This window comes from Bufo gargarizans, chromosome 11 (assembly GCF_014858855.1).
Source record: "Bufo gargarizans isolate SCDJY-AF-19 chromosome 11, ASM1485885v1, whole genome shotgun sequence".
NCBI classification, from domain to species: domain Eukaryota; kingdom Metazoa; phylum Chordata; class Amphibia; order Anura; family Bufonidae; genus Bufo; species Bufo gargarizans.
In genome coordinates, this window is record NC_058090.1 from 91,475,640 (window position 1) to 91,500,377 (window position 24,738).

General features: G+C 43.2%; 1 protein-coding gene across 1 annotated transcript; it reads right to left on the minus strand.

Moving 5' to 3' along the window:
* Nucleotides 1–8,234: 8,234 nt before the first annotated feature.
* Nucleotides 8,235–21,444, minus strand: LOC122922251 (ETS translocation variant 3-like protein). Its single transcript, XM_044272825.1, has 5 exons — nt 21,405–21,444; nt 19,931–20,168; nt 12,336–12,516; nt 12,086–12,206; nt 8,235–8,879 (listed from the first exon to the last, which is right to left on the minus strand). The coding sequence occupies exons 1-5, from the start codon at nt 21,442–21,444 to the stop codon at nt 8,353–8,355; spliced, it is 1,107 nt and encodes a 368-aa protein (XP_044128760.1). The 3' UTR covers nt 8,235–8,352.
* Nucleotides 21,445–24,738: the final 3,294 nt, after the last annotated feature.

The window sequence follows — 24,738 nt, forward strand, 5'->3', positions numbered from 1 at the left end:
TCCTCATGTGATCTCCCATTCAGTCAAGGTAGAACAGCCTCAATTATATATGATTTTTGCAAAGCTGGGTGACAGCTAATATGGCCGCCTTTACAGGTGTCACTAGGCAATATGATATGTAGTGTAAACTCGGGAGCCCAGAGAAGCCATGTGGCGGTCATATTGGTTGTCACCCATCTTGTCCAGTAATATAGAGAAAATATTAAAGGGGCTGTCCAGGATTAGAAAAAAAACCATGGCTGCTTCCATCCAAAAACAGCTCCATGTTTTCCATCTCGTATTGCAGCTCCATTGAAGTGAACGCAACCAAGTCGCAATACCACACGCAACCTGTGGTCAAGGGTGGTGCTGTTTGAAGCAAGCAGCCATGTTTTGCGGACCCTTTAATAGAATGGGGATGGGGTCTTGCTTGCTTATGAGAACACGTCCCTATTTTTCGTCTCGGTCTTGTCACTTTATATAGACCACAGCCTCAAGCTTCCGAAATCTTTGATCCCATTGTGTCCTGATACTTCCCCAGAAACAGCAGGAAGGCGCTGGGAATTCATATGGTAAGGAAAGTATGGGATTAACCCTTACAAGTGCATAACCGCTGGAAGCAAAGGGTTAACCCCCACAGCTCTAGGCATCCCCTATCTTGCCCTATTCACATCATGATGTCGCCTCTGTCACCTGTACAACCTGCTGATATTAGGAAAAATGTGGATCTAGCGCCCCCACCCCGACCTCAGGGGACAGCCATGCAGCGGTTTATTCATTCAGAGTCCCGTCCATTATGGAGGATAGTATTTGCAGGGATCAGAGGGTTTTATCTTGGTGATTATACATGAGGGATGCTGCTTCCGGTCTCATGAGCCAATGTCAAGGACAAGTTAGGACACTTTCACTGGGATGTCCTTTTAGTGGTCAGAGAATGGTCAGGGAATGAGTGAACTGGGCTGCCATCTAGTGGAGTCCTGTGTAATTACAATAAATTGACAAAGTGAATTTTTGAATTGAATTATTTTTGAGTAAATGAGTTGGATTTTATTGTAAATGTATACATAGCAGAACGCAAAACGCCCCATCCAGCAAGAGCCTAGGGGTGGTGTCATCTCCTCAAAAGCCTGATCCTGGTGAGAGACCTAGGCCTGTATGGATACCTCACTATCCAGTATCTAACGGGTAACAGTTCCTCTCTTGTTAGTTTTTGCAAACTTTTTGGGGAACTGGATGATGTCATCAGGCAGTACTTGTGTGATGATGTCATCAGTCCCAGCCAGAAGACACATCACTTGGGTCGATAGCATTTTTTTTGAGGCACCACTGAAGTTGGTACTGAGAAGGAAAGGGGTGACTAAAAGGAACCTGTATGGGGATGGTCATGTTTCCCCCTTTACGTAAAACGTGTGTTTCACCTGTTAGTGTTTATGGGTAGGGGGAGACCTGTCGGTGACACAGGAGGAGGTGCAGGGCATCAGCGTGGAGAACCTGACAGGAACACGGTGGTAAAAGATGTATGAAAAAGGCATAGTCCCGAAAATTCCTAGGATTGTCCTGAATTTTCTATGAGAAAATGTCAGCTAAATCAGCTTGTCCCAGCTAAAAAAATAAAAATAAAAACAGGTGACGTTATGTAAATCATGCCCAGAAGAGGGTGTTACAAAGTCGGTTTGAGTTGGGCTTAACTGCCCAAAATTTACCAACAAAATGGATAGTTGGGCAATTCATTAAAGGTAACGGTGCAGAGGCCATGATTAGGCATGGGAAGGGCAAAACTATACAAAGTGGCTAGTTCAACCACATGGTAAACATCTAGGCACCCACATTGGATCTGGCAAAAAGCTGACTTTGGGCACAACCCAAATCTAGTGGACCTTTTGCACCATCTCATAGTCCCCATCCTGGATCTGCTGAGCAATCTGTTATGCAAGTTTTGAAGCCCCGCTAAAGGCCTGCATCACCCTATAGATGGTGCCCCCTTTACAAACCTGGTGCCAGCCTTGACCCCATCCATGAGTAAGGAGGATGTGAGAAATGTGGTGGGACCTCTCTCACAATGCACATCGACCTGAGGTACCTTTCATACACATGACCAGCAGTGATGGCCAGTTCGCATTGTTCGCCCTTACCTGTGCCAGTGCCGCGAGCCGGTCTGAAAACAAATGCAGTCACCAGGAGCAGGCAGTTCCGAGAACAGCCCGATGAAAGACCCGGTGGCTGTTCTCGGAACTGCCTACTCCCGCTGACCGCACTTGTTTTTAGACCGGCTCGCGCACAGGTAAGGGCTTACCCTGTGCCTCGCCAGACTTGTGAAAAAAGATGGCGGGCGAACAATGTGAACTGGCCATCACTGATGACCAGTAATGAGTTACTGCATCTCCTGTAGATAGGGTTAAATGACTCGTGTCTTTGACCATGTGGTGTCTGGACTTATCTAGATCAGGGATTTCCAACTTGCAAAACTACAACTCCCAGCATGCCCGGGCAGCCAACTGTTATCAGCCTACAGCAGGCCAGGGTGGGAGTTGTAGTGCCACATATTGAGCATTCCTGATCTAGATCATGTTTGACCATTTGTGTGGATACAACCATTTCCATTCATTTGGGGTAGGTTCACTTTTTATATCATAGATGGCTTCTTCTCTCCTAAAAGGTTCTTGATTCTCTTGTCTGACTAGATGGAGAGTTCTGGAATTTCACTTACATCTTGAAAGTCATGGTCCAGAAAAGACTTCTCCCTTCCCCACCTGGTTATACTCATGGTATTGATCTGTAGTGTCTTTGCTCATCATATAGCATGTTCTACACTCAGCAAGGACAATGTCACTTACACCTCACCAAGGGACACCTCCTTAAGGTCAGCAGATGGTCATAAAGGACTGCTATAAAAGTCAGATCTGATGTGAATATTTCATTTCCATCTACGCTATCTGTGAAATGCTCTATACAATTTTCCAGATGGGTATATTGTGGGTTTCTATTTTATATTCAGAACAAATATATCTACCATCATTCATCTAACTACCTACCCATCCATCTACTCGTCTAACAAGCACCCACCTACCCACCCATGCATCCATCTACTCATCAACCTGTCCATCTACCCATCATCTCACTATCTCATAATCCACCTACGTGTATCTAGCAAACATCTGGTAACCATCTAGTACCTGATATCTATCTAGTAACCATCTAGCATCTAGCAACCTTCAGCACTCCAGCTGCTGTGAAACTACAACTCCCAGCATGCAAACATGCTCAGGTGTTCTGATAACTCCCACAGAAGTGAATGAAGCATTCAGGGAGTTGTAGTTTCTGAACATCAGAGGGCCGGAGGTTGCTGATCTAGTAGACATCTAGTGTCCATCCATCCCATATAACATCTGTCATCTATCTAATGTATTTCAAATATCTCTCCATCCATCCCTGTCTCAGGTCTGTCTCGTATCCATCTATCTTCAGCTCTCTGAATAAAATGTTCTATAGAATTTTCCAGCCGGTTACACACTTTGGTCTCCAGGTTTGAGGGAGTTACTTCTTGTATTGTCTTCTTCTGCAGATGCCCACCCTCCTCAGATTAATGTGATGTTAGAATCTCCTAATTAGGTGAATTCTCTTAGTCACCAGAATCTTCCGCTCCTGGGTCAGTGATCCGTGCTGCAGCCATCTTCTCAGCCTGGCTTTGATGTGGATAACCCTGTCTCTGATAATTAGCTTCATGTGGCCAAATGTCAGGCAGTGAGGCCTTCAAGGCGAAAATATCCAATAGAGCGGCGGCTCCTGCTGATCTCTATTCTCCGTCCACTTGTTCCAACTGGGAATAATACCCTGTATTGTGAATGTATGCTGGCAGGGGTGATCAGCACTAGGGATACACCTGGGCCCTGGTGCCTTCGGGGACCCTTGGTGACTGAAGAACAGCAGAAATATTAAAGGGCGGTTTACCAAGCCATATACAGAACACCGCATCTCTATAGTATACATATCCTGTGCAGTGTGAGGTCATCAAATGCATGACATCACTAAAGCAAACATCACCTAAATGGTTAGTACAAGATTTTTAAATGTGACGCCATCCACAGGTTGTGCCTGGTATTACAGCTCAGCTATAGAGATGAGCAAATCGAATCCCATGAAGTGGAATTCAATCCGAATTTCAGGATAAATTCGATTTGCCTCTAAGCCAAATTTCCTCGTGCTTCGTGTCAGCGAATCAATTTAACCTGAAATAGTGTACAAAAAATTAATAAAAAATCAAACTTACTCCTCCATTTGCTCACGACAGGCCGCCAGCCTCCATCTTGATTTAAGAACTCGGCCGAAATCCCGTGCGTGGTGATGTAATCTTGCGCTGTGCAATATTTTGTTTCAGATCTTCAATCAAGATGGCAACGGCCGGCCCGTCACGAGCAAATGGAGGCGGCAAGTTGGATTTAATATTTTTTTATTGTTAATTTTACACTGACGGGGGCTGCGCTATAGCATTGCATCCGCTACTTACTAAAAAATGCGCTTTGTGACGTTACATCCTGTATTATACTCCAGAGCTGCACTCACTGTGTACATACATTACTTATCTTGTACGGATCCTGAGTTACATCCTGTATTATACTCCAGAGCTGCACTCACTATTCTGCTGGTGCAGTCACTGTGTGCATACATTACTTATCCTGTACTGATCCTGAGTTACATCCTGTATTATACTCCAGAGCTGCACTCACTATTCTGCTGGTGCAGTCACTGTGTACATACATTACTTATCCTGTACTGATCCTGAGTTACATCCTGTATTATACTCCAGAGCTGCACTCACTATTCTGCTGGTGCAGTCACTGTGTACATACATTACTTATCCTGTACTGATCCTGAGTTACATCCTGTATTATACCCCAGAGCTGCACTCACTATTCTGCTGGTGCAATCACTGTGTACATACATTACTTATCCTGTACTGATCCTGAGTTACATCCTGTATTATACTCCAGAGCTGCACTCACTATTCTGCTGGTGCAGTCACTGTGTACATACATTACTTATCCTGTACTGATCCTGAGTTACATCCTGTATTATACTCCAGAGCTGCACTCACTATTCTGCTGGTGGAGTCACTGTGTACATACATTACTTATCCTGTACTGATCCTGAGTTACATCCTGTATTATACTCCAGAGCTGCACTCACTATTCTGCTGGTGCAGTCACTGTGTACATACATTACTTATCCTGTACTGATCCTGAGTTACATCCTGTATTATACTCCAGAGCTGCACTCACTATTCTGCTGGTGCAGTCACTGTGTACATACATTACATTACTTATCCTGTACTGATCCTGAGTTACATCCTGTATTATACTCCAGAGCTGCGCTCACTATTCTGCTGGTGCAGTCACTGTGTACATACATTACTTATCCTGTACTGATCCTGAGTTACATCCTGTATTATACTCCAGAGCTGCACTCACTATTCTGCTGGTGCAGTCACTGTGTACATACATTACTTATCCTGTACTGATCCTGAGTTACATCCTGTATTATACTCCAGAGCTGCACTCACTATTCTGCTGGTGCAGTCACTGTGTACATACATTACTTATCCTGTACTGATTCTAAGTTACATCCTGTATTATACTCCAGAGCTGCACTCACTATTCTGCTGGTGCAGTCACTGTGTACTTACATTACTTATCCTGTACTGATCCTGAGTTACGTCCTGTATTATACTCCAGAGCTGCACTCACTATTCTGCTGGTGCAGTCACTGTGTACATACATTACATTACTTATCCTGTACTGATCCTGATCCTGAGTTACATCCTGTATTATACTCCAGAGCTGCACTCACTATTCTGCTGGTGCAGTCACTGTGTACATACATTACTTATCCTGTACTGATCCTGAGTTACATCCTGTATTATACTCCAGAGCTGCACTCACTATTCTGCTGGTGCAGTCACTGTGTACATACATTACTTATCCTGTACTGATCCTGAGTTACGTCCTGTATTATACTCCAGAGCTGCACTCACTATTCTGCTGGTGCAGTCACTGTGTACATACATTACTTATCCTGTACTGATCCTGAGTTACGTCCTGTATTATACTCCAGAGCTGCACTCACTATTCTGCTGGTGGAGTCACTGTGTACATACATTACATTATTTATCCTGTACTGATCCTGAGTTACATCCTGTATTATACTACAGAGCTGCACTCACTATTCTGCTGGTGCAGTCACTGTGTACATACATTACTTATCCTGTACTGATCCTCAGTTACATCCTGTATTATACTCCAGAGCTGCACTCACTATTCTGCTGGGGCAGTCACTGTGTACATACATTACTTATCCTGTACTGACCCTGAGTTACATCCTGTATTATACTCCAGAGCTGCACTCACTATTCTGCTGGTGCAGTCACTGTGTACATACATTACTTATCCTGTACTGATCCTGAGTTACATCCTGTATTATACTCCAGAGCTGCACTCACTATTCTGCTGGGGCAGTCACTGTGTACATACATTACTTATCCTGTACTGATCCTGAGTTACATCCTGTATTATACTCCAGAGCTGCACTCACTATTCTGCTGGGGCAGTCACTGTGTACATACATTACTTATCCTGTACTGACCCTGAGTTACATCCTGTATTGTACTCCAGAGCTGCACTCACTATTCTGCTCGTGCAGTCACTGTGTACATACATTACTTATCCTGTACTGATCCTGAGTTACATCCTGTATTATACTCCAGAGCTGCACTCACTGTTCTGCTGGTGCAGTCACTGTATACATACATTACTTATCCTGTACTGATCCTCAGTTACATCCTGTATTATACTCCAGAGCTGCACTCACTATTCTGCTGGTGGAGTCACTGTGTATATACATTACTTATCCTGTACCGATCCTGAGTTACGTCCTGTATTATACTCCAGAGCTGCACTCACTATTCTGCTGGTGGAGTCACTGTGTACATACATTACTTATCCTGTACTGATCCTGAGTTACATCCTGTATTATACTCCAGAGCTGCACTCACTATTCTGCTGGTGCAGTCACTGTGTACATACATTACTTATCCTGTACTGATCCTGAGTTACATCCTGTATTATACTCCAGAGCTGCACTCACTATTCTGCTGGTGCAGTCACTGTGTACATACATTACTTATCCTGTACTGATCCTGAGTTACGTCCTGTATTATACTCCAGAGTTGCACACACTATTTTGCAGTCTTCAGAGCTGAAATCCTCCAGTTTTACCTACCTGTGTATTGTACACTGATGTATGAAACCCTACAGCTAGTCGTAGCCAGAACACGTTGAATTCTTCTTAACTCTCCTCCTGAGCTGTGTTCCCTGGAAGACCCTGCATATTTTCAGATGACACAGACAACCCATTGGTTTCAATAGGCACTGTGTAATGCTTCATTTTCCCTGTGGGGGCGCTGTAGAGGAATTTAACACTTGCTGAACAGATTACAGCTGAACACTGGAGGTCGGAGCAGTAGGACACCATAAGATGAACTTATCGTAAGGGAACCCTTCTACCAAGAACAGATTGTCTAAAGTGGAGAACCCCTTTAAGTAAATCAGTTCAACTCTTGCATTTTACAGACACGGGGCGGGCAGTTTCTCTACCTTCTCAGCTTTCCACTCCGTTCCTTGGGCCATGTCTCAGACATGACTAACATGAGAACTATCGTCCTGTGGTTTTCTGCAGGAATCTGCTGCAGATTCTTTCGGGGAATATAACAAACGGATTAGGCTGTGTGGTGGTTACAACAGCCACCAGTAATAATAAGGCCAGATGGTTAAAAGGGGTTCTCTAACAAGGATCCCCCAACAACAGGCGGATCACAAGATGTCCCACTACTGGAGCCATCAGTGGTAATCTCTGGGAGAAATCGGCTTCAAGTGTTCAGTTTGCCAACAGCGCCACCACAGGAGAAACCAAGTATTACATGGTGTCCACTGAAATCAATGCTCTGTCTCTAACACATGGACCTGCTGGGTCCTCCAAAGCAAGAGATGCTCTTTGTAGCCACTCTCAGCTCTGGACCTTCTGTATGCTCCTCTACCTGGAGGCAGAAATGCCATTCAGGAGCCTGGAAAATTTGGGTGACACTCCCTGCGGAAGCCATGTAAGTTATTCCTCACGGATCAGATCAGCTCCCCAGATGTTTCTCCAGACATTTTACTATCTGTCAAGTAAATGCAGTGCAGTTTATTAAGGGTTAATGTGGTAAATATATTTATGTACAATCTATATACAGGCAGTGGATAAGTGCATACATTAGTCTGAAGTGTCCCTTTAAGAAATTTCTACTTCTGCAATACCTCATTAGACCACCAGATAGCGGAGGATTTAGGCCGGTTTCAGCAGCCAGGTCTTGCTGTTGAGGTTCATGTGCTCAATGTCAGGAGGAGGATAAAGCTTAGCGCTTACGTCATGGCCCAGACATATCTTTGGAGGCTCGGCGAGCTCTTGGAACGTGTTCTTGTCCCCTGACGCTCTAAACTGGCTCTCTGGGTCTGGTTTCATGGTGGTAGGAGATGTCAACGCATGGAGGTGGTCTACAGAGGACATGGTCCTATGCCCCAGATAGGGGTTGAGAAGGTGTCCTCCCGTCGCTCTGCTGTGCGCTCCTCTGTGGCTCTGGATTATTTCTTCTAGAGACATAAGCGCTTGGCTTTGGTGGATCAGGCGGCTGGCACACAGCTGCCACTCGGTTGTGCCAGGCAGAACTTGAGTAGGCGAGCAGAGGGATCGGCTGGGGTGGAGGGGTAACTCCGTACTAGGCTGGGAGGACGAGCCTGGCAGGTACAGGTGACCACTACTTCTGAAATTGCAGCAGGCCCCAGGAAAGCATGACGTAGGCATGATACTATGCCCTGGGTGGAAGAGAAAACACATTGGTTGACTCCCTTAAAGGGGACCCATCACCTCTCCTGATATGTCCTTTTTAGTAGATACTTGTATTCCCTATGAAAAACCTATTCAGGAGCATCTACTCATAGGACTCTATATTGTGCTGTTCCTCTGTTATTCCTAAAGAAAATTTAACAATCAATTGACATCTGGGTGTTCTAGTACCCTCGTCCAGGCGGTGTGTCCACGGATTGGGCGATGGCAGGTGTGTAGGGAAACACCCTCAACTGTTTACACTTAGGTGTCGATTTAGTCATACATTTCAAGTAGGAATAACAGAGGAACAACAGTCCATGGAAAGATGCCCCAGAATTGAGGTCTTATGAGGAATACCATTATTTAATACAACGGACATGTTAGGAGAGACGACAGGTCCTCTTCAAAGAAATATCCAGCAGAAGACCTCCTGGCGCTTCCCCCACCCTAGTGAACTCTGCAGGTAGTTGTAGATCTGGTTACCTAGCAACTATATCACTTCCTGTCTGGGTGACTACCATCCCTGAACATGTAGCAAACAAGCAGTTCTATCTGCTGTATAGCAGACTGCCTACAGAAACTAAACACTAAAAATACAAATAAAACATGTCACCCCCTTTAAATTCCAGTATAACCCGGTAAACACTGCAGCCAATCAATAGCCTCATTGGTTTAGTGCTGTACTGGCGCTGAATCAGTGGGGCTTTAAAGGAGTACGTTTTTGTTTAGTTATTTTTTTTTACAATTTGAAGGGGCTCTGTCAGCAGGATCAACCCTATTAAACCTGGTAGGGCTCATCATGCTGAACAAAACGATACCTTTCTTTTTTCTGTATGCAAAACAGCTGCAGAGATATCTGCGTTTTTCATACACAAATGAGAAGTTGGAGCACCAGGAGGCGGGGCTGAATCCTTTGAGCACTGCTTTGTACCGCCCCCTGTGCTCTGCACCCTCCTCCCTCCCCTTGATTGACAGGGCTAGAAATCAGCATGCTGAGGGCAGAGCTGTGTCCTAACATCTACATATCATGTACACTATGTACTATAGCTTCACCACACTGAGATCTGCTCAGAAAACTCAGATTACTGCTTTAGGGCTCATTAAGACGGCCGTATGCTGTCCGCAAAAATGCGGATCCGTTTTTCTGCGGATTAGATGCTGTCCCATTCACTTCTATGGGGCCCTTTTCTTCCATTGCACGGCTCAGCAAAAAAATTTAACATGTCCTATACTTATCAGTGAAAATCAGGACATGGCCCTATTGAAGTCTATGGATTAACAAAAAAACTTAATGCAGTTTTTTTGCAGACATGCTGAACTGTCCGCAAAAAAACGGATCTGCGTTTTTGCGGACAGCATACGGCCGTCTGAATGAGCCCTCATTCACAAGCACAATATATGATTATAAAGACACCAGTAATATGGGATGGCTTCTAAGCATAGAAAAAACAGACATCTCTATGGGGAAAGGCTATAGCTTGGTGGTAAGTGCTCGGTTTTGCATGTAGAGATCCCAGGTTTGAATCCTGAGAGACACTTACATAAACTTTTTTTCCCTCATTTAACCCATGATAAAAAGGCTATACTATAATAAATAATATATAATCATATAATAACAATAAAAAGCCTTATTATATTGAGAATAGTGGTTTTTATTTGCTTAGAAACCTAAAAACTATGACTGGTTTATTCACAGGCACAATATAGGTTTATAAAGAAACCAGCAATATTTATTAGCTTTTTAAGCCTAAAAACATTATTTCAACATTATAGCCTAAAAACATCTCGATATGATTAGGAAATGATTAGAAACAAAATCTGGAAGTCTATCCCATGAATCAAACCTAGGATCTCTACATGCAAAATCATATACTTACCACCAAGCCATAGAGATGTATGTATTTTCTATGCTTAGAAGCTAACACATATCACTGATGTCTTTATAATCATACGTTACAGTGGCGTATATAGAGAAGTAAGGGCCCTATAGCAAGGATAAAACCAGGCCCAGAAGGGTTTCCGTCTAAACCCCTTTTAGTGACCCTCGGGCCATTTTTTTCACTGCCTTATTTGCTAAAAGTTGTTTCTTTAGAGGGTAGAGTCCTGACCAAGTTTTCACGACCAGTAGAAAAGGAGATGATCACAACTGGGCCCCTTCTTGCCCTGGGACCCATAGCAGTCGCATGGTCTGCCGCTATGGTACTTAAGCCCCTGATTTGTTGTGCCTGTGGGTATAGCAGTAATATGTAGATTAGCTTTCTGAGCAGATCTCAGTGTGGTGAAGCTATAGTACATAGTGTATGTGATATGTATATACTAGGACACAGCTTTGCCCTCAGCATGTCTAGCCTATGCAGAGCACAGTGGGTGTCACAAAGCAGTGCTCAAAGGATCCAGCCCTGCCCCTGTTGCTCAAACTTCTCATTTGCATATGAATACAAACACTGATCTCTCTGCAGCTGTTTAGAAAGGTATTGTGTTAATCAGCACGATGAGCATGTCTGGTTTAATAGGGTTGATCCTGGTGACAGAGTCACTTTAAAACATTCCCTACTTTTTCATGTCCTGAATACCCCCTTTAAAGGCTATGAACGCTTTTGTGGGCATTTTTTATGATTGCATTTTGGGTTAAAAAAAAACATTTGTTTCCACTGGCCTTTATTAATAATATTGAGTTGTTTCTGAGGTATATGGGTTAAAAATCAGTCTGTCACAGTCTGTTTTCTTTGAAACCCCTCATCTGACAGCTCATGTGTAGCTGTTATCTTCTGACCTCAAACATTTTAGCCATATTCTTATCAGTCTGATAAGAATTGCACTATAATGAGTGTGTACTCATTATAAAATGATCAGAGATGAGACCTACATGAGCTGTTAAATGACGGGATTTAAAGCCGGCAAACAGACTGATTTTTAACCCTGTGTCTCAGAAACGGCCGAATTTTTTTTTTTTTTACTAAAGACCAATTAATAAAATGATTTTAGCCCAACAAGAGTAAAATGCAATAAAAAAGAATTGCTCCGAAGGGGTCACAGAATAGAAGGGTGCTATTTAAAAGGCTGTCTACTGCTCTTTCAACCACTAGGTGGCGCTGGTTCAATTAAGCTGCAGACCCTTATCTCTTTAATTTGCACTCCCCCACTGTCTATGGACTTCTAGATTAGATACATGCCAGGGCCTGTTCAGACTTACTTCCCACTCCCAACGCCTTCTTGTTTGTGCTGCTGTCGTCGTCTATTGGACTCTGGAGTAGCCTGCGGCAGGCGAGTTGTTCGGCCAGGAGCTTGTGCGCAAGGATGGTATTATGTAAAACCTGAAGAGAACGAAAAATCCTGAAAATCTTGCAAAAATATCACTTATATGATCACTGTCCCTTTAAATACTCCTATAATATTGAACAGATTGTACATATAAAGTAGTCATAGTAAAAAAGGTGCATTACCTCCTTATGAACACCAGGTGGCAGTGCAGCCGTACGGCACACACCGTTTCCCATCACCGCGGGCGGAGGATATCTCATGTCCCACATCGGGTAGTTAACAAAAATCAGTTTACTGAAGTTAAACCTGTAGGTAAATCTCTTCCCCTTCGTCTTGTGCAGAATTCTTTTGTTGTAGTAATATCTAAAAATCCAAAACGTACAGATTAGTAAATCTCATCTACATTACATGTTCTGGCCAAAAATATCTTGATTTGGGGCCAAATCAGCCACAAAAGTGGAAACCGGTAGGAATTTGAGACATATCCACAGTGCATCCTATGTGAAAGGAGGAGAGACAAAAACCGTCGCTGTCATCCAAGTTCTCATGTCCATTCAAGACAGTGACAAGACTACAACCACTTGTGATCTACCCTAGGCATTCAATACATAGTTTTTTTTTTATTACGGTGCTGGCCCCTTAAGATTTAAAGGGCCAGCAGTGCAAAAAAAAAAAAAAAAAGTGCAATATTCCGGTGACTGTTAGCTGACACTTCTGACAACCGAGCATGTTCTTGACTACATCTTCTACCTGAACCCCTCTCTCTATATTGCTTGTGAACCAATCTAATTGACCGCCATATGCCTTGACCTCCATCTGATGGCTACTGATGTACAGTGCCTTGCAAAAGTACTCACCCCCTTGACTTTTTTCGTATTTTGTTACATTACAGCCTTAAGTTCAATGTTTTGGTAATCTGAATTTTATGTGATGGATCAGAACACAATAGTCTAAGTTGGTGAAGTGAAATGGGAAAAATATATAAATAAAACTATTGTTTAGAAATAGAAAACAGAAAATTGGCATGTGCGTATGTATTCACCCCCTTTGTTAGGAAGCCCATAAAAAGCTCTGGTGCAACCAATTACCTTCAGAAGTCACATGTTTAGTGAAATGATGTCCACCAGTGTCACATGATCTGTCATTACACATACACATCTTTTTCGAAAGGTCCCAGAGGCTACAACACCTAAGCAAGAGGTATCACTAACCAAACACTGCCATGAAGACCAAGGAACTCTCCAAACAAGTAAGGGACAATGTTGTTGAGAAGCACAAGTCAGGGTTAGGTTATAAAAAAAATATCCAAATCTTTGATGACCCCCAGGAGCACCATCAAATCTATCATAACCAGATGGAAAGAACATGGCACAACAGCAAACCTGCCAAGAGACGGCCACCCACCAAAACTCACGGACCGGGCAAGGAGGGCATTAATCAGAGAGGCAGAGCAGAGACCTAAGGTAACCCTGGAGGAGCTGCAGAGTTCCACAGCAGAGACTGGAGGATCTGTACAGAGGACGACAATAAGCCGTACGCTCCATAGAGTTGGGCTTTATGGCAGAGTGGCCAGAAGAAGCCATTACTTTCAGCTACAAACCAAAAAGGTGCGTTGTGAGTTTGCGGAAAGGCCTGTGGGAGACTCCCAAAATGTATGGAGGAAGGTGCTCTGGTCTGATGAGACTAACATTGAACTTTTCGGCCATCAAAGAAAACGCTAGGTCTGGTGCAAACCCAACACATTATATCACCCAAAGAACACCATCCCCACAGTGAGACCTGGTGGTGGCAGCATCATGCTGGGGGGATGGGACTGGGAAACTGGTCAGAGTCGAGGGAAAGATGGATGGTGCTAAATACAGGGATATTCTTGACCAAAACCTGCCCCACTGTGAGTGATCTGAGGCTAGGATGGAGGTTCACCTTCCAGCAGGACAATGACCCCAAACACACGGCTAAAGCAACACTGGAGTGGTTTAAGGGGAAACATGTAAATGTGTTGGAACGGCCGAGTCACAGCCCAGATCTCAATACCATAGAAGATCTGTGGTCAGACGTAAAGATTGCTGTTCACAAGCGCAAACATCCAACCTGAAGGAGCTGGAGAAGTTCTGCAAGGAGGAATGGGCAAAAATCCCAGTGGTAAGAAGTGGCGACTGCTCATAGAGACTTATCCAAAGCGACTTGGAGCTGTGATTGCCGCAAAAGGTGGCTCCACAAAGTATTGACTTTAGGGGGGTGAATAGTTCTGCACATTGACTTTTTGTGTTATTTGTCCTATTTGTTGTTTGCTTCACAATAAAAAATGTAAAAAAAATAAAATCTTCAAAGTTGTGGGCATGTTCTGTAAATTAAATTATGCAAATCCTCAAACAATCCATGTTAATTCCAGGTTGTGAGACACCAAAATACAAAAAAAGTCAAGGGGGTGAATACTTTTGCAAGGCACTTTAATGCCGGAAACCTGACTAATAAAACTGAGGAGCTGGAATTAGTGATGTGTGAGGAGGACTATGACAGTGGGAATAACTGAGACACGGCTGGATGATAGCTATGACTGGGCAGTTAATGTACAGGGTTACAGTCTGTTTAGAAAGGATTGCCAAAACCGGAGGGGGGGGGGGGGGGGTTGCCTTTATGTGAAGTCCTGTCTAAAGCCCACAGTCTGAGAAGATATAAGTGAGGGACATGAACATGTGGAGTCACTGTGGGTAGAGATACATGGAGGCAAAAACAATACAATTACTAATAGGAGTTTATTATAAACCACCTAATATACCAGAGTCCACAGAAAATCTACTACTACACTACGTGCAGAATTATTAGGCAAATGAGTATTTTGACCACATCATCCTCTTTATGCATGTTGTCTTACTCCAAGCTGTATAGGCTCGAAAGCCTACTACCAATTAAGCATATTAGGTGATGTGCATCTCTGTAATGAGAAGGGGTGTGGTCTAATGACATCAACACCCTATATCAGGTGTGCATAATTATTAGGCAACTTCCTTTCCTTTGGCAAAATGGGTCAAAAGAAGGACTTGACAGGCTCAGAAAAGTCAAAAATAGTGAGATATCTTGCAGAGGGATGCAGCACTCTTAAAATTGCAAAGCTTCTGAAGCGTGATCATCGAACAATCAAGCATTTCATTCAAAATAGTCAACAGGGTCGCAAGAAGCGTGTGGAAAAACCAAGGCGCAAAATAACTGCCCATGAACTGGGAAAAGTCAAGCGTGCAGCTGCCAAGATGCCACTTGCCACCAGTTTGGCCATATTTCAGAGCTGCAACATCACTGGAGTGCCCAAAAGCACAAGGTGTGCAATACTCAGAGACATGGCCAAGGTAAGAAAGGCTGAAAGACGACCACCACTGAACAAGACACACAAGCTGAAACGTCAAGACTGGGCCAAGAAATGTCTCAAGACTGATTTTTCTAAGGTTTTATGGACTGATGAAATGAGAGTGAGTCTTGATGGGCCCGTGGCTGGATTGGTAAAGGGCAGAGAGCTCCAGTCCGACTCAGACGCCAGCAAGGTGGAGGTGGAGTACTGGTTTGGGCTGGTATCATCAAAGATGAGCTTGTGGGGCCTTTTTGGGTTGAGGATGGAGTCAAGCTCAACTCCCAGTCCTACTGCCAGTTTCTGGAAGACACCTTCTTCAAGCAGTGGTACAGGAAGAAGTCTGCAAGGTAAGAAAAACATGATTTTCATGCAGGACAATGCTCCATCACACGCGTCCAAGTACTCCACAACGTGGCTGGCAAGAAAGGGTATAAAAGAAGAAAATCTAATGACATGGCCTCCTTGTTCACCTGATCTGAACCCCATTGAGAACCTGTGGTCCATCATCAAATGTGAGATTTACAAGGAGGGAAAACAGTCCACCTCTCTGAACAGTGTCTGGGAGGCTGTGGTTGCTGCTGCACGCAATGTTGATGGTGAACAGATCAAAACACTGACAGAATCCATGGATGGCAGGCTTTTGAGTGTCCTTGCAAAGAAAGGTGGCTATATTGGTCACTGATTTGTTTTTGTTTTGTTTTTGAATGTCAGAAATGTATATTTGTGAATGTTGAGATGTTATATTGGTTTCACTGGTAAAAATAAATAATTGAAATGGGTATATATTTGTTTTTTGTTAAGTTGCCTAATAATTATGTACAGTAATAGTCACCTGCACACACAGATATCCCCCTAAAATAGCTAAAACTAAAAACAAACTAAAAACTACTTCCAAAAATATTCAGCTTTGATATTAATGAGTTTTTTGGGTTCATTGAGAACATGGTTGTTGTTCAATAATAAAATTAATCCTCAAAAATACAACTTGCCTAATAATTCTGCACTCCCTGTAAACGAGATAGACGAGGCGGTAAATCATAATGAGGTGGTTATTATGGGGGACTTCAACTACCCAGATATAGACTGGGAAACTAAAACTTGTACATCTCATAAAGGAAACAGGTTCTTGGCAATAACCAAAGACAATTACCTCTCCCAACTGGTTCAGGACCCGACTAGAGGGACGGCCATACTGGACTAAGTATTAACCAATAGACCTGACAGAACAACAGATCTGCAGGTTGGGGGACACCTTGGAAATAGTGACCATAAAGTAATAATCTTCCAATTATCATTCAAAAGAGCGTTTTTTCAGGGAGGAACAAAAATACCAAACTTCAAAAAAGCTAAATTTAGCCAACTAAGAGAGGCCATAGGCCTAACTAACTGGGACAAAGTCCTCAAAAATAAAAATACAGCCACAAAATGGGATATTTTTAAAAAGCATCCTAAAATCTCATTGTGAGAGGTACATACCGTATGGGAATAAAAGGTTAAAGTACAAGAAGAAACCAATGTGGATAAACAGAACTGTAAAGAAAGCAATAAATGACAAAAATAAATAATTTCAATCACTAAAACAGGAGGGGGCGAGGAAGCACTGAAAAACTATAAGGAAAAAATTGAATATGTAAAAAAACAAATAAAAGCGGACAAACTAGAGACCGAAAGATTAATTGCCAAAGAGAGCAAAACTAACCCTAAAATGTTCTTCAATTATATAAATGGTAAAAAGTACAAATCTAAAGGCGTCGGACCTTTACAGAGTGATGAGGGGGGAGTTGCAGAGAGCAATGAGGAGTAAGCAAAGCTATTAAATATTTTTCTCCACTGTATTTACTGAAGAAAAAAAACTCTCAGATGAAATGCAGAATGTAAAAGTTAATTCCCCATTAAAAGTGCCATGTCTGACCCAGGAAGAAGTACAGCAGCGTCCTAAAAAGATTAAAATAGACAAATCGCCAGGACCAGATGGCATACACCCCTGTATCCTAAGAGAATTAAGTAATGTCATAGCCAGACCCTTATTTCTGATATTTAATGACTATACTGACAGGGAGTGTTCCACAGGATTGGTACATAGCGAATGTGGTGCCAATATTCAAAAAGGGTCCAAAAACAGAGCCTAGAAACTATAGGCCGGTAAGTTTAACATCCGTCGTGGGTAAACTGTTTGAAGGTTTTCTAAGAGATGCTATCTTGAAGTACCTCAATGAAAATAAGCAAATAACGCCATATCAGCATGGCTTCATGAGGGATCGGTCATGTCAGACTAATTTAATCAGTTTCTATGAGGAGATAAGTTCTAGACTTGACAGCGGCGAATCAATGGATGTCGTATATCTGGACTTCTCCAAAGCATCTGACTCTGTACCACATAAAAGGTTAGTATATAAAATGAGAATGCTCGGACTGGGAGAAAACGTCTGTATGTGGGTAAGTAACTGGCTGAGGGATAGGAGAGGGTGGTTATTAACGGTACACACTTAGATTGGGTCACTGTCGCTAGTGGAGTACCTCAGGGGTCAGTACTGGAGGGGTCACTGTCGCTAGTGGGGTACCTCAGGGGTCAGTACTGGAGGGGTCACTGTCACTAGTGGGGTACCTCAGGGGTCAGTATTGGGCCCTATTCTCTTCAATATATGTATTAATAATCTTGTAGAAGGCTTGCACAGTAAAATATCTATTTTTGCAGATGACACTAAACTGTGTAAAGTAATTTACACTGAAGAGGACACTATACTGTATATATACACTACAGAGGACAGTATACTGTATATATACTATAGAGGACAGTATACTGTATATACCCTACAGAGGACAGTATACTGTATATATACTATAGAGGACAGTATACTGTATATACCCTACAGAGGACAGTATACTGTATATATACTACAGAGGACAGTATACTATATATATACTACAGAGGGCAGTATACTGTATATATACTACAGAGGACAGTATACTGCTACAGAGGGATCTGGATAGATTGGACACTTGGGCAGAGAAGTGGCAGATAAGGTTTAACACTGACAAATGTAAGGTTTTGCACATGGGAAGGAATAATGCAAGTCACCTGTACATACTAAATGGTAAAACACTCGGTAACACTGACATGGAAAAGGATCTAGGAATTTTAGTGAACAGCAAACTAAGCTGTAAAAAACAGTGTCAGGCGGCTGCTGCCAAGGCCAATAAGATAATGGGTTGCATAGAAGGGGCATAGATGCCCGTGATGAGAACATAGTCCTACCACTTTACACATCACTAGTCAGACCACACATGGAGTACTGTGTACAGTTCTGGGCTCCTGTGAACAAGGCAGACATAGCAGAGCTGGAGAGGGTCCAGAGGAGGGCAACTAAAGTAATAACTGGAATGGGGCAACTACAGTACCCTGAGAGATTATCAAAATTAGGGTTATTCACTTTAGAAAAAAGACGACTGAGAGGAGATCTAATTACTATATATAACTATATCAGGGGTCAGTACAGAGATCTCTCCCATCATCTATTTATCCCCAGTACTGTGACGAGGGGACATCCTCTGCGTCTGGAGGAAAGAAGGTTTGTACACAAACATAGCAGAGGATTCTTTACGGTAAGAGCAGTGAGACTATGGAGCTCTCTGCCCGAGGAGGTGGTGATGGTGAGTACAATAAAGGAATTCAAGAGGGGCCTGGATGTATTTCTGGAGTGTAATAATATTACAGGCTATAGCTACTAGAGAGGGGTCGGGGATCCAGGGAGTTATTCTGATTGCCTGATTGGAGTCGGGAAGGAATTTTTTCCCCCTTAAGTGGGGAAAATTGGCTTCTACCTCACAGGTTTTTTTTTTTACTTCCTCTGGATCAACTTGCAGGATAACAGGCGCACTGATTGGACCAGGCATGCTCAACCTGTGGCCCTCCAGCTGTTGCAAAACTACAACACCCATCATTCCCTGACAGCCTACAGCTATCATCCTACAGAAGGGCATCGTGGGAGTTGTAGTTTTACAACAGCTGGAGGGCCGCAGGTTGAGCATCCCTGCTGTAAGCTGTTCGGGCATGCTGGGAGTTGTAGTTTTGCAATAGCTGGAGGGCCGCAGGTTGAGCATGCCTGGGATGGCCAAATGTCTTTTTTCGGCCTTATATACTATGTTACCATCTACAGCCACCACCAGTCGGACTCATTACGTGCAGATTTATACAGCTCCCCATTCACTTCAATTCTCGTTGTATAAATCCATATGCAGTTAGCTCCCCCTAGTGGTGGCTGCAAGCTACCTCATTAACAGTTTATCAGATAGATTAGGAAATTTATCAGAATGTGGGGGGCATTAACTTTGATTCAGGTGTAGTATATTCAGCAGAGCCCTCAATGGGGGTCATTAGATTTCTGTGTTCCCCCACTTGTGTGTATTAGGGGAGAAGGATGGATATGCCCTTACCGGAGCGCCCGGCTCAGCTTGTCATAGTTCATCTGGGGCTTGGATTTCCTCCGGCCCCACAACCTGGCCACCTCGTCTGGATCCTTGATGACGAACTCCCCGTATTCCCCCTGTTGCCAGGCGATGACGTGATGGTACTCCTCCTTCTGCAGCAGCTCCAGGATGAAGTGCCATAGCTGGATCTGCCGGGAGCCGGGGCTAGACTCTGCCTTGTAGGCCCAGTCCGGGAATGCCAAACCTGTTAGAGAGGGGTCAAGAATGACCACATTGATGACAGTCCTTACATATTAAAGAAGGGTCCCCAACCTGTAGCTTGAGACCCCCAACAATCGTATACTTATCACCTATCACATAAATAGGTAAGAAACACTTTTTGTGGAACGCGCCCATTAAGGGGTCCCTAAACATCAAGTACAATTCTGGTTGCTTGTGTCCATCTCAAATTGTCTCCTCCACTATTGAAGAGACAATAGTGGAGGAAGATTTATTCTTCAGGCAAATGAGCTCATACTAACCAAACCTGACAAAACCATTTTTAGTCAGCACTGTTTCAGGGTTTTTGTCCCTCATCAGGGCAGGGTACTAGTTGCCAATGCTGTTTCTTATTTAAGAGACACTGGTGTATGGAGACTTATTTTTCAGGCAATGCTCCACAGGACAGTCAATTCACTGTTTCAGGATTTTTCTCCATCATCAGCAAAGGTTACTAGTTGGCTAGATACCTCAGCCCCAGTGTATGGAGATTAATTTTTCAGGCAATGCTTCATAGGAAAAAGTCTGCAAATAAGCTAATATCAGCCAAACCAGAAACCATCAGTAGACAGAAGTGTTTCGGGGTTCTTGATGCTCATCAGACTTGGGTACTACCTGGATAGATGAGATACCTTAGATGAAGCTCGGGGGACTACTGTTTTTATTGAAGAGACCCAGGGGCGTAGCTAAAAGCTCATGGGCCCTGGTGCAAGAGTTCAGCTTGGGCCTCCGTCCCTCAGTGCTTGTTGGCAAGGGGCAGGGGAGCACGTAGCCTTCCTGCTGCCTGAGGCAAACATTGAAAGGGCACCCCTCATGCCAAATTCTTAACCTAACCCCTTCCCTCCAGCCAGAGGTGTAAATTGACCAGTATGCACTTTCTATAATGCCAGTGTCTTATGTGGCACAAGGGTCTTTGGGCCCCCTTAGGCTCCTGGGCCCGGTAGCGACTGCTACCTCTGCACCCCCTATAGCTACGCCCCTGAAGAGACCCCCAATGTACGGAGACTTATTTTTCAGGCAATGCTCCATAGGAGAAAGTATCTAAATAATCTAAATAAGCTCTTATCAGCAATACCAGACAGCACTATTTCAGGGTTCTTGCCCTTCATCAGTAAAGAACTAGTTATTGGGTTGGCTACATGAGATAGGAAAAACCCAAGCTTGAGAGGAAGAGCCACTGGAAGCAGAAGGAGGCACTTACGTGTGGATTGCAGCTCCATACCTGGAATCCAGTAGGAATTTGAGACACATCCACAGTGCATCCTATCCATCTGCAAAAGGAGGAGACACAAAAATCATTGCTGTCATCCAAGTTCTCATGTCCATTCTATAAGAGTCCCTCAAGACAGTGACAAGACTATAACCACTTGTGATCTTCTGGAAAATGTTTGAGGTTGCTCAGAGCACTGTATAGGAAGGGATACAACCACCACTGATTGCCAAGAAGAAGGGGTTAAATATTTTCATGTCCGACATTCCCATAATGTAGTATCTTCTACACAGTGGTCCTCTGGGTCCTTTTGGATATGTGACAGGAATAGATTTATTTCAGTTTGTTTTTCTGAAGGGGTTGTCCAGAATTACAATTCTCCAGAAATAGAGCCAAATTGGTCCATGGGTTGAAGCTGCAATAACAGACACAACCTGTGGACAGCTGTGACCTTGTTTCTTGAAGAAAGCAGCCACGTTATTTATTTTTTTAGATCCCGTAAAACCCCTATAAATTCAAATTCAAAACCATTTTTATAGAAGATTTGATGGAATTTCTAGTTTATCTAATTGTAACTATAAACCATTAGAACAATGAAGAATTTAGACACCTAAATCACAACAAACATTAATACACTTGAAGCTTTGGTTTGATACATTAAAAGTAATTTATAGGCCAAAAATTTTTGGTAGGGTAAAAATTCCTGTAAAAAAGTAATAAAAATGTAATAGAAAGTACAGTTAAAATTCAAGGACATAACTAGATGGAGTTGTTGAGATTTCATACTGATAAATTTCACTTTAGGATTGATACAGGGGATCAAAATTGGTGAAAAAAAAAAAAATTCCAACTTTTTTCTTTTTGTAATGGGACCATAATGATACAGGGGATCAAAATTGGAGAAAAAAAAAACATTTTTCCAACTTTTTTCTTTTTGTAATGGGACCATGAAAAATGAAAAAAGGAATAGCATAAAACATAAGCATCAACAAAAACTTAAAACCCTATTTCATCTTCAAAAATAATTTAAAAAAAATTTGCAAAATCAGTAAAATAACAATAAAAAAATTAAACAAAATGTAAAAAATAAAGAAAAATTAGGATTAATAAACCAAAAAAATTTAGACCCATGAAGTCCTGTTTCTACTTACTTAGAGCCACAATCGTTGACTAGGATTCCTTTCACATGAATATTCACTTCCATAAAATCTGTCGGCTATATAAGATGACCGGGGTTGGAGGAGGGAGGCTTCCACGCTTATCTTCTTATCTGACCCAAAATAAGACGTAAGTTACACCAGGCTTAAAGGTAGACTTATCCTGCTATAGTTGGCTTTAGAGGGATTTTGGATTCGACAGTTTTTTTTTCTTTTCGCCGTCCAAAGAAAATATATCATTAGTTTAATCTGATTTGCTTAAGGGATGTTTACCTGTGTCAGTCCAAGTGAAAAAGGAAGAGTACGTCACATTCACCCAGTCACGATGGAACCCAATGGGTGCTGGATTATCAAACATTCAGAATTCATTTTATTTTCTCCAAGATCAAGTTCAGCAATTTGTTAATTGGGTTGTCCAATTCATAAAAGCCATATTTAAATACAGTATTTGGGAATTCGGAGTTAAGGGAGGGGAAAGGGTGATGTGTAGGATAGTCATCCATTAGCAGAGCAGACACTGGCTAAAAAGAGTATCTGGAGGACCTAGTAGAATGACAGCCCTTTGATTTCATTGAACAAGGTGTAATACCTCATTCACCGTGTGGTGGCACTGCAGGGAAACGGAATACTTGTAGGATTCACCACAGTCGATCACTGGGATCAGCCCATCAGAAGTGGATGCTTCTAATAAAAAGTGATTGTCTAAAGCGGACAGCCCATTTAATTACCAATATTCCAATAATTATGGATATTTTACCCACAGAGGGTCTACAGGTCCTTCTAAAAAAATTAGCATATTGTGATAAAGTTCATTATTTTCTGTAATGTACTGATAAACATTAGACTTTCATATATTTTAGATTCATTACACACCAACTGAAGTAGTTCAAGCCTTTTATTGTTTTAATATTGATGATTTTGGCATACAGCTCATGAAAACCCAAAATTCCTATCTCAAAAAATTAGCATATCATGAAAAGGTTCTCTAAACGAGCTATTAACCTAATCATCTGAATCAACTAATTAACTCTAAACACCTGCAAAAGATTCCTGAGGCTTTTAAAAACTCCCAGCCTGGTTCATTACTCAAAACCGCAATCATGGGTAAGACTGCCGACCTGACTGATGTCCAGAAGGCCATCATTGACACCCTCAAGCAAGAGGGTAAGACACAGAAAGAAATTTCTGAACGAATAGGCTGTTCCCAGAGTGCTGTATCAAGGCACCTCAGTGGGAAGTCTGTGGGAAGGAAAAAGTGTGGCAGAAAACGCTGCACAACGAGAAGAGGTGACCGGACCCTGAGGAAGATTGTGGAGAAGGACCGATTCCAGACCTTGGGGGACCTGCGGAAGCAGTGGACTGAGTCTGGAGTAGAAACATCCAGAGCCACCGTGTACAGGCGTGTGCAGGAAATGGGCTACAGGTGCCGCATTCCCCAGGTCAAGCCACTTTTGTACCAGAAACAGCGGCAGAAGCGCCTGACCTGGGCTACAGAGAAGCAGCACTGGACTGTTGCATGTCATTCGGAAATCAAGGTGCCAGAGTCTGGAGGAAGACTGGGGAGAGGGAAATACCAAAATGCCTGAAGTCCATTGTCAAGTACCCACAGTCAGTGATGGTCTGGGGTGCCATGTCAGCTGCTGGTGTTGGTCCACTGTGTTTTATCAAGGGCAGGGTCAATGCAGCCGCTATCAGGAGATTTTGGAGCACTTCATGCTTCCATCTGCTGAAAAGCTTTATGGAGATGAAGATGTCATTTTTCAGCACGACCTGGCACCTGCTCACAGTGCCAAAACCACAGGTAAATGGTTTACTGACCATGGTATTACTGTGCTCAATTGGCCTGCCAACTCTCCTGACCTGAACCCCATAGAGAATCTGTGGGATATTGGGAAGAGAAAGTTGAGAGACGCAAGACCCAACACTCTGGATGAGCTTAAGGCCGCTATCGAAGCATCCTGGGCCTCCATAACACCTCAGCAGTGCCACAGGCTGATTGCCTCCATGCCACGCCGCATTGAAGCATCCTGGGCCTCCATAACACCTCAGCAGTGCCACAGGCTGATTGCCTCCATGCCACGCCGCATTGAAGCATCCTGGGCCTCCATAACGCCTCAGCAGTGCCACAGGCTGATTGCCCCCATGCCACGCCGCACTGAAGCATCCTGGGCCTCCATAACGCCTCAGCA